Source organism: Fringilla coelebs (genome assembly GCF_963513975.1).
Source record: "Fringilla coelebs genome assembly, chromosome: 3".
In the NCBI taxonomy this organism is placed as follows: domain Eukaryota; kingdom Metazoa; phylum Chordata; class Aves; order Passeriformes; family Fringillidae; genus Fringilla; species Fringilla coelebs.
In genome coordinates this window covers 70,288,987-70,300,145 of record NC_140030.1, presented here as the reverse complement: position 1 = coordinate 70,300,145, position 11,159 = coordinate 70,288,987, and the positions used below count along the sequence as shown (strand labels likewise).

Here is an 11,159-nt window from a genome sequence, read left to right as displayed (position 1 = left end):
GTAGTCCGTAAATGGAACTTTCCCACCTGATGATTTTTAAAATATGAAAGACAAGGGAACCAGCAGAAACTGATCTGGAGCAAGGCATGACAGATTCCCTAAAAGAAGAAAATTGCAACTAAGCTAAAAACATGTTTCTAATTATCTCAAAATGGTTTGATACAAAGATCTGTTTATTACCCAACAATGTGACAGTATATATACAAATACAGTGTGGAATGTGACATTTACAGGAAATTTAAGTACATCATGCACAGACACTATTGCAATGTTAATTTAATAGTTCCAGAATATTAAGCTGAATAAATATTCCTTGCTTCAAAAATCATTTTTACTTTTACATAAAAATATATAATATTGCACTCTTTACAAGGCCAGCAGTTTTGCATATCGGTTGGTAACAAGTGGAATTCTACTTTATAAAAAAATAAGCCTTTGTGAGCAACACCCCAAAACAGGGAGCACAAAAGCACCCCAAAACCACAATGTTTGTCTTTTTTCTCTTAAACAAAGCACATCACATCAACATGAGCCAGGAAGATTTTCAGTTGGTACTGGGACCTTACAATAACATTTAGACAGAGGAAAAACATGACTAAAGCCATCCCATCCAATGCTGCTACAATAATATGCAGTTTAAAACTCAATCCATACAGTATGCAGCCACTTGCTTAATTGAACAAATGATGAGCCTTTGTGTCATGAGCTATGAGAACATTTTTCTTAAGTTTTTCTAGTTTGAAAAGTTCTTAAACTGGGAAGTCTCAAGAGTTTCTGAAGACTATTTGGAATTTTCAAAAGAAATGTAAAGATTGCTTGTGTGTGTGTGTGTCACCTTCGTCGTGACCTGACAACTACATGTGAAGTGTTCTGAAGGCAGATGAGCCTTAAACATGAGAACACACAGCAGTTTGAATGGCAATAGCAGACCATGTCAGTGATAAAAAAGCAAAGCAATTTAAAAGGAAAATGTGACTACATCAGACTTGGGTAGCACTCCTACTTTACCACTCACATGACTAGTAGGCACTCAGTCATGGTGCCAGGTTTAGAGGTCTTCAAATCCATCAGCTGAAATACTAATTTGTCATATGGCCTAAGATTTCACATTTGTTAAGCCGTTAACAACAGAAGCTTATTTTCTTCCCCTCATAAAATAGCACCCAGGAATACACAACAAATTTGCACAGTGTATCTGTGTGAACTTTTCCGAATAATCTGATGCGTATGAGCATTGATTATTCAAGCAGTTAGATTCAAACATTTTACAGTGTATTGAACCTCAATGACACTAGAACAGGAGCACATCTGTTCCTTCTTTAACGCCTCTTTTTAGAGCTCTGGAAGATAAGCTGTGTGTATACATAATAGATGTTCTGCCACAGAACTGCGATAGCCAACCAGCACAAAGTTAGGGAGTTCACACTGCATTGGGATCTAACCACTGTTTCATGATGCCATGAGGTATCTACCCATCACTAAGACAAATATTTTATCGTTGTCTGTTGCAAAGACTATTACAGTAACAGAGAAGATGGCAAAATTTACAAATAAAAAGATAGCAGAAATTCTATTTTTAGCATCACAATACCATAAGATGGTGCAAAAAGCACCTACTAAGTTCTTTGCTTCTCAAAAAAAGCAATTTTAAGTGGTCATTGATTTTTAAGTTTTGGATTGCTTATCCCAGAGCTAACCATACCACACTTAACTAATCAGATATACATATGCTGACATTTGAATAGATATTTACAGAACTTGATGCTGCTGATATTTTAAATACTAAGAGGGGGAATAAGCATAGTCAATTTTTTTAAATACTTCTATCCAAGAAGTGATTTAAAAAAATACCATTGGTGTTTTATATTGCAGCATTGAGCATTTGTTAGTCACTTTGCTGGCATTGGATAATATGACCAGAGCTTCCTGCTGACCTGGATATGCTTCAAGTTTGTGCATGCACATATGCAATCTTACAACCACCTTAGGCTGCTCTTTTTAAAAAAACCCCACCGATTCAGTCATTCTAGAGACATTCAAAGTACTTCAAAGTCCAGTTAAATAAGACTCCTGTAGCCTATTTGGACTAAAGTGCATCAGAGACACGAGTTAGCAGCAGGCCCCGCCGTCACCCAGCCGCGTAGCTGCTGAGGAAGGAGTAGAACATGGGCAGCTTCAAGCGCTGCTGGTCCTTGCGGCACCAGGCGATGACATTCCCATCACTGTTAGCCGTGAACAAGTGATGGCCGTCGCAGGAAAATGTAAGGCTGCAAAACAAGGAGAGAGTCTATCTTTATACCAGATGTGGCTATTTATAATGCTAGAAGACATTAAAAGCCCATGAGAGTTCAGCCAACAGAGATGAGCTGTCAGGGGAGGCCCACTGCCTACGCTAACACAGCAATATGTTTGCATATATCTGCTTATCCACTTGTACCCAAACAGGCTGAACTGCGGCTTTGGCCAGCATTTCAACATCCCCTCCAGTTTAATACTTATTTCTTTGCAGTGTCACAGCAAAGGGCAGGATTAGTAGCAAAATTCTACCCTCTTCCCTTCTGTTTCTGAAAGGAAAGTTTTTCTGCAACAGAGCTCAGTGCCCTATAAACTTGCACTGCTGACAAAGGCAGAAACGAAATCCATCAGATTTCATGGCACAGAACAGGACTTTTGTTCAGATGGGTATTTTTTGAGCTGTAGAAGGGCTTGTAAAGCCCTTCAGTCATGCCATGAGTAATGTTAGAGAGCATGAAGGTCAGCATCCATTTACTGCCACATTTAAGCAGGAAACTTTAAATTATTCAATAGCTACTAAATCGTTATCTACAAGCTTTGTGAAATATGCCGCTTAAAGGAGGTAACAAAGACAATAACTGCTACCAGACAATCTTTCATTTCTAAAAAATGGTAATTTGGATTTTAAATGGTATTTTAACAACAGTCAAAACAAAATTTTTCAGTCATTTGTTACTATGCGAACATTAAGATAAAATTTTGGCATAACTCTAAGACCTTTTTCAGACTACTGTACCACTGGGGATATCAAAGAGTCAATCCTTTGACCACGTTCTGAAAACACTTTGGCACGGGAACTCTGCTCATATAAATCAAGGGGACTCAGAGAAAACTAACTACACAAGCACTCCAAAATGGCAGCTTCCAGGCTACTCTGAGCTTGCCTCTTTCTCCACCATTTCCCTCCACCATCAGAAAAAATGGAAAAGGCAGTATTTTCATTTAATTTTGACAAAGAAAAACTGTATATTTAAGTCTGGCAAAGTTAAGATCATCTCATTTTAACACATTCTGGGGAAAAATATTAAATTTAAAAATAAGAGGAGTAATTATTGTTCAGTTTTCAAGGGAGTCCTGCTAATTTCCATCTGCCAGCAGCAGAATGTAGTTATTACTGTCATTACCAATACAGTACACTTGTGCTCACTTTGCTTTCATGAATAATTAGTAGGTTTGCATTGCTCTTTTTAGTCATGGGTGTTTACCTCCTATTTTCATGTTCAATACTCGAGACTATTTTGTTGTGGTTTTGTTTGTTGGTTTAGGGTTTTTTTTCCCTAAAGATAAAAATGCATTCATTGTACACTTAAGATTCTTTTACCTTACAATAGGTTTGGCTGACTTCGAAAATGTTATTTCGCGTACCGGCTTCAAATCCCACGTACTCCACAGTCTGAAAGAAAGAGCCATTTTTCTTCACACTTGCTTTTACAAATACTTCAGTGATAAACAATCTATTTAGCAACTGCTAAGACTGGGAGCTGAGTAACAGCTTGTCCACCTTCTTTAAAGCCAAATACCAGCATGATGTTTGGCTACATGCTCTCAAACTGTGAGCCTAAGTGATAGAGCATTTTAATAAATAAAAATTTCAAATGCTTACCTTACAACTCCATTTTCAAGGCCCCCTGCAATCACATTAACAGACACACCTTCAGGCTGGTTAGAGAAAGCAACAGAGCAAATACTTTCCCTGCAGTGCACGTGTCCAACAAGATCACCATTAACTGTCCAAAGTCTCAAATCACTGCCTCCTCCAACTGTAACAGAACATAGCACAGCAGTATTAAGAAAATAAATCTAGATAACAGTTACGTCGATAATATTTAAATGTTAAAGAATTCAACTTCTTGAGAGTTCATAAGGTTTAAATGACTGAGTTATGTCTGCAATTACTTACCTCTCTCTCTCTCTGAGACAGGAAGCACACAAACCACCAAGCCACTGCAGTGATTTAGAAGCCATCACAACTTATTTATGGAACTGCAGTGATTTAGAAGCCATCACATCCTATTTATGGAACGCTTTACTTACAAAGCACTACGTGAATTTACTTTTAATGACCAATTTTCACACAATAACAGGGAAGGCACTAAGATGGAATTCATACTAGCTACCTAAGCAGCTGGTTCTCATACCTTAGCTTGCATTTTAAGCAAAATACTTAAATAGCAAGCACAGTTCTCTTACCTGGTTATCTGGCATTATTTGATTGTATCAACAAACTAACAACCCGATTACTGCTTTTGTCTTGAAAGGAATTGTCTTAAAAGGAAATATAATGTCCCTTATACTAATTAACAAATAAAACGCTTTGCAGAAAAAAATGTTTTGTGAGCTATAGAAATGGACTTGAAAGTCTCCAAGTAAGTAAAAAAAATCTAAATATTAGTTTTTTGAAACTGCCACAATAACATCCCCTTGCCCTTTAATACCCCTTGCCTGTGCTCTGTCATACATGGTACTCCCCTGAAGAACTGTACTTTTGGCAAAAAATCTCTATCAAAATGAAAGCAGCCCACATCACAAAATGGGAGTGTCCCAGGCACCTTTGAAATTTCAAGTCTTTTATAAAGAGACCAAGTTGTTGGCCTTCATATCTCTACATTACATTCAAACACCTGCCTAATCACTTCTGGAGAAATTTGTATGTTACCATGTTAAAAAAAAGCAAAATGTTGCTCCTGTATGACTGAATGCATCCTCAGGTGATTAATACACACTCAGTAGCTAATTTAATTACAACTCTCATGATTTATTTCATCCTCATGTCAAAACAGCTTTCTTGACCCACAAACATACCTGAATCACAAACTGTTGCAATATCACCAGTGGTTTCACTTGCTGAAACTGCAGTCACAGGACTCTTGTGTCCAGCCAGACTCTGGACATAGCACAGCCTGAAGAAAACAAAGGGAACAAGCCTAAACTTCAGACTCAAATGCAAAAAAGGTCCTTTGAGGAAAATCTTAAAAACAGTTACATTCATTACAAGCAACATTTTGCACAATTATGGTATTTTGCATATTAATAAAATTTTAGCACCTTTTATGAGAAAAAACAGTAAGGGTTTGATTCCCAATAAGATATACACAGAACAAATTCAACTAACTTCAAAGGGGCAAAAGGGATGTATTTATAAACATCCCTGTATTTATAAACAAACCTGTATTTATAAGAAAGCTATGGGAAAAAGTTACCTATATACTCGTACCTGTTCAAATCCCATATTATGCAGGTTCCATCTTTGCTGACACTGATCATTATACTGTATGGTTTGCACACAAATAAGCTTGTTATTTCTGCTGTGTGTCCATACAGATGGACTTGTGACTCCATTTCTATCTCTGAAGGCTGAAAAACAGCAAGATAAGAAACTCTCATGAAAAATAAAATTAATGTCTCTTTTTCTAAAAAAGATAAGCCTAGTTTAAGTCATAGATTTCAAAGAACAGTTCCCCATTGCTTTTAATTTTAGCACCTATGTTCATGCTTTATTATGTTTAACACTTTATAATGTGATAAAACATAGCTGTTATTGATGTTCAACTTTTTGCTTCCAGTGCTTTAGCCTCAGCAAATAAATTGATGTCATCCAATGAACCAGAATGAAAAACTACCGTAGTTCTGTCTCAGTTACACAGCTTGAAGTCTGCTGATTTGTTTTCTGCAAGACTGCTCTTCCCATGCAACACTGAAATGACAGTTCTCAATATTTTAGCATCTAGTGAAGACACTTGGAAACATAAAAGGAAAATCCAGCCTGGAAGTTGTCACTCTCCATACAGCAAGTTACTAGGAATTTCTCAAGTTGGTGCCAAGTTCTTTAATGATAAAGTTGGAAAAATGTGCAGGAAATCAAGTTTTAATACAGAAATTGCTAGGTAAAAATTAAAGCAGCAAAATTTAACATCAAACAACACTTTTTATTCAAGTTATATAATTTGAAATGACTCAGACTTCCTGAAAAACGGCTAAGTTGAAGGATCTGCTTAATCAGAATGTTAATGCTTTATTTAAGACAACTTGCTGTACAGAGATTGGAATAATCTTGGTAAAGCGATAGAACAATTTTCTGCTGGTTTCCTCACCCATGTCAGAGCACATCAACTGCATTTTTATATGAGGTTACAGGATGCCTACCTATAGCAGATCTACAAAAAAACTCTTAAAAGTTCAAACTGACAAGCAGACATATGCTTAAGTCACAGGTTGTAGAAAATGTACATTTTTGCACTAAAAGAGACGATCTAATCTATGTAATACTGCAAAAGGCAATGCACAGTCTGACAAAAGAAAGACTTGCTAGTTTGCTCTTACTACTGACCATCCCATCCATGTAAAACATTTATGCAAGTACCCAGGTGTCATTCTCAGTGACACCTCACACAAAAATCCTTCTTTAATCCTTTCTCAGTTAAGAGAAAAAAATTACACCAAAATTCTTTAACAGCAACAAACAAGACTTGTGTTTTTATGAAGAACTGATTTTGATAACCTTTTTACTGTGGTTCTCCCACTCCTTTCAAGTGTTTCCTCTTAATCTGCATTTCAACACTTGAACCAAAAGCAGCACCCACCTTTTGCTGCTTCTCCCTACCACACTAATGGCAATGGTTTCTTGATTTTTATAGTAATAATACTGCCATGAGACAAACTGGAATTCTAACACCAACTGTACTAAGTTATATTAAGTTCTAATAAGTAATGAAATAGGTACTTCTCACACCTGAAATGTTTTCCCCTTCTTGCTTCCCCCTCCTGCTTTTAGGTGACAAGCCCTAAAATGTTATCTAGATATGGGAAAACATGCATTCACATATCTATCTTTAAACAACAGCTCTTTCTGCCTACAGCACTTGAGTGGGGAATTGAAATTCTTCCTAGTTTTACCCAAACAGGTCCTCCAAGTGAACTCTCTGTTTGCAAGACACCTCTAACAGTGAGCAAGTGAAGGCTGAAATGATGTGTACAACCAGACACCTGTGGCTGAGGGGCTCATGCAGGTGCGACTTTTTGTCACACGATCACAGAGTCAAAGCAGCACTTCATGGGGTTTTCACCATTGTAAGGCAAGGAAAAACAGAGCACCTGAAGCACAACATGGAACCATTTTTGAATTGCGACAGCATGCCTTTGAGTTCCCATACCCAATTAACAACACTATCTACTTCATGCCCATGCATTGCATTTATAAAATGTGAAACAGGGCAAAATAGTCATGTTTCAAGTACTGCATTATAACAAACTGTTCACCTTATAACTCATCAGCTGACAAGATGGATACAGAGCAGATGTCAGGAAGAACATTTGCATTCCCTGCAGCCCTGACTTGGGTAACTGACTCAATGACAGGAGCAAAATTGACACCATGTCCCTCTGTCTGGGGCACATAAAACTGTCAATGCTGAGAAATTCAGCAAAGATGGTCTCAAAGAACATCATCTGTGCAGATGAACAAAAAATCACTTTTTTCTAGGAAACAGAAGGAACTCAAGAACCATAACCCCACTAACTAAAGTTTCTTTTCAGCTTTGCAGAATACAAGTCTATTCAATTTCTAGTTAAAAAATAACTGGAATCCAAGTCTCAGTACAGGTTATTTACAAGTTCGCAATTCTGGGAAGCAGTTAAGGTGCCTGACTTAAGATCCAGCTAAGTAAAGTTTGCAGGCTTGAAGCTCTGCTTCATTTCCTATTCTCAAAGTGCTGCTGAGCTTAGGATGCATGAGTAGCAGATCACCAGAAACTGGAAGAAAGCAATGGGGGAAAGAAATCTAAAAATCACTCTGTTTATGTTCTTCCTAGTCTAAGCATCTGCTGTTTGCCACTACTGAAAACAGAAAACTGGGTAGGCATAGCAGACCATACCAAGGCTCTCTCCAGCTGATGTTAATGTAGGGATTCAAGAGCATCAAGGAGTACAACACCAAATAGGTTGTCCAAGCTACATCTGTGTCAAGCTACATCTAGGAAATCAGTTTAGTTCAGTTGTTGCTGTGGGTAATACTGTAGACACACCTAAAATGAGGTGTTAGGAAAGTTGTCTACTCTTCGTTAAAACTACAGAGAATAGAAGTTACTGCTAAAGAAAGAATGGAAGATTCAGATGGAAGCTTCAAAACTCAGTCAGAATTAGATTTTTAATTTTGAGTTTCTTTATGCTTTCTATTTTTTCTATTTATGCTATGTTTATTAGCAAACAGTATCAAGGGACTTTCTACTACTCTCAGTATTTTCCACTAATAGATTAAGTAACACAAGCTACTTTTTGCCTTCCCTACTCACAACTTTGCCCCTTGGAGAATATGACAAAGTAAAGAGGCTTGGTGGTTAGTATATACACTGTCTGAGAATTCATCCTGGCGCTCTGTACTTTGAGTGCCTCCTGCACTTGAATTATTGTATACTTTGGGGAATTGCATTCCACAGCTTCAGTTAAAGCATTGAAAGGCTCTGTCTCCTTCACAGAAGAAGCTACTCCTTAATGTGAGAAGCTTCACTGTGACAGAGAGCTACAGTTCCAAGCCCCATCCTGAACACAGTCCGAGCTCTACATGTTCTGCACTCAGGTGATGAGGGCTGACTAAAGGCTAGCTGTATGTAAACAGCAGCTTAAGAAAAACAGTCAAACAAACATGCTGAGATGTCAGAGGAGCTTCCAAAAGAAATACTAAAAATGCATGTAATTTTTTAGCAATTATCCAGAATATGGCTTTTTCTCATTTTTCTTGTTTAAAAAAAAAGACTAATACTGAGTACACAAAATTCTTTATTTATGAATTATTTCCAATGTAACTTACTGTATTGCTGGTGAATCTGTTCATATATGCTGTGATGACACCAGATTTACTACCTGTGAACAGCTGACAACTGTCTGGCACCCAAGCACAACTTGTTACCTTGAAAAGACAAAACATCCAGGAAAAAATTAGAACAGAAAAACTATTCTGACTGCTGTTTTCATTATGTCACAGCATTTGGTCAAACTGATTCTTTATTAGTTATCCTATGAAAAGACATGTAAAATACCTAAGCTAAAGAAATCCAAGAGCTAAAATATAGCTACTCTAGGTTGTATTTGTTACTATGTCAGAAACAGTGTAAAGAAAGAGTTTTATATAGCCTGTAATTTATAGCTAAAGAGCAGCACAGACTAGTGCAGACTTCAAGATCATTCACCAAAATCTTTTTGCAAGATCTTACCACTCACTGGATTGTGAAAGAGATTATGTAGCTTTCCCTAAAAATCTTTTAGACAATCTTTTTCAAATGGATCCTAAACTAGAGTGGAGTCGTTTTTCTAACATGAAGCATCTACACATTTTTTCTGTATTGATTTTTCTTGGGACAAAACTTAAAACTTTTTTCCTTCTTATAGAATATTGCTGTGAATGTAAAGCTACAAAAATCAAATTAATTCAAAAGGAATCTTTACCTACTACCAGAAAACAACAAGGAACAAGATAAAACAGTGGAGCCATGAGTAACACATTCCAAAACAAATAAAAAAGACTAAAAGGAGTTGTGACTGGATGCTCATCTCTAAAAAAGGCTAAAGCAAGAGTACCCCACTGCCAAGTCAAGCCACCACTTAAGCTACCAATATTAAATTGAAGAGCAAGAGACTGATTTCGTTTTACCTGATGGAGCTGTGAGCTCTGTATAAAATTGACTGGAGGTTCACTTTGCTTGCTTTTCAGTCGTAAGATGTTATCGGCATATCCCCAGCTAAGGATGGCTGACCACTGAATGTCAGTGCTGTGCATGCTCCTCACACCTGAAGGAAGGCACACAGCATTGTGTCACGTGTACAGCAAGATTCAAACACTTACACAGTCAACAGCAAAAGTCTCAGGTTCATGTTTTATCACAAGTTCAAATTTAACCCCCTCAAACTTTCAAAAGAAGGTATTGTCTGTAACATATTATAAACAAACAGTTTTCAGAGACCAAATGAACATTCCATCTTCTCCAATGACAATTTGCAACCTGGACAAAACTTTTTTGACAGAGAGACATCTTTTGAGAACAGAGAAAAATGGCAGACAATACTTCCCACTTAGAGAAAGGAGTGCTTGTAACTTCAAGGAGAATGTTACTGATTTTTGTTGACTAAATGTGAAGTGATTTATTTTTAGAAAGCCTGCACTAGTATATGTCACCAAGAAAACAAAAGACTGAGAACTTTTTTGTACATTCTCAATAAGAATCCCTCCAGGAAGCTTAACTGAATGCAGAAGATTCTTCACCTCTGCTTTTTTATTGTTAACTTTTCTCATTGTCTGCCTCTAAAATCCATTTCTTAAGTTTTCCTTTCTGTTGGTACATGAGTTTTTTCATCTGTTCTTCAGTTCTTGGACCCAATCTGCTGGCAAGTTCTAAAGTTAAATTCTCATGCTTCAGTCACTACAATGAAAAATATGAATTACAGAAGGCCTCTATTGTAGTTTTGAAAATTATAAGGAAAATCCACCCTCCAGTATAGATACCACACACGTGGAAGCTGTTAATGGAATTATAAATTAATCTTTGACAAAAGCAACTAAGCTTGGGAAGTTTGCTGAAGAATAATAGTAGCATTAGATTTAATTTTTTTTATGGCTCATTTCACATATATTGTGCATTTAGAGAATAAAGCACAAAATCATACCTTGCTCCTTGCTATATATCATCAAAAGACAAAACTTGCTGGACAAGCCACAGATAGCCTTAGTTGGTAAAGCTTGAAGAGAGCCGAACCTTTCTCCATGTGGTTGGCTAAAGCAGACAACAGGGTCTGGAGCACTTGGGGAACCAACATATTCTCCCCACTTCAAGCCCTTTATCCATGGTAATGGACTCTAAATCAAGCACAGACAAGGT

General features: G+C 37.1%; 1 protein-coding gene across 1 annotated transcript in view; it reads right to left on the bottom strand.

Annotated features, from left to right (window-relative positions):
* Window positions 1-221: 221 nt before the first annotated feature.
* Window positions 222-11,159, bottom strand: part of LYST (lysosomal trafficking regulator) — a 77,308-nt gene continuing 66,370 nt past the window's right edge. The window contains exons 47-54 of the mRNA XM_084202995.1: window positions 10,948-11,137; window positions 9,938-10,074; window positions 9,098-9,196; window positions 5,510-5,649; window positions 5,098-5,195; window positions 3,899-4,055; window positions 3,617-3,688; window positions 222-2,267 (exon numbers count right to left, since the gene is read on the bottom strand). Of these exons, the coding sequence (XP_084059121.1) occupies window positions 2,129-2,267; window positions 3,617-3,688; window positions 3,899-4,055; window positions 5,098-5,195; window positions 5,510-5,649; window positions 9,098-9,196; window positions 9,938-10,074; window positions 10,948-11,137 (1,032 nt within the window). The 3' untranslated portion in view covers window positions 222-2,128. The remainder of the gene's footprint in view (window positions 2,268-3,616; window positions 3,689-3,898; window positions 4,056-5,097; window positions 5,196-5,509; window positions 5,650-9,097; window positions 9,197-9,937; window positions 10,075-10,947; window positions 11,138-11,159) is intronic.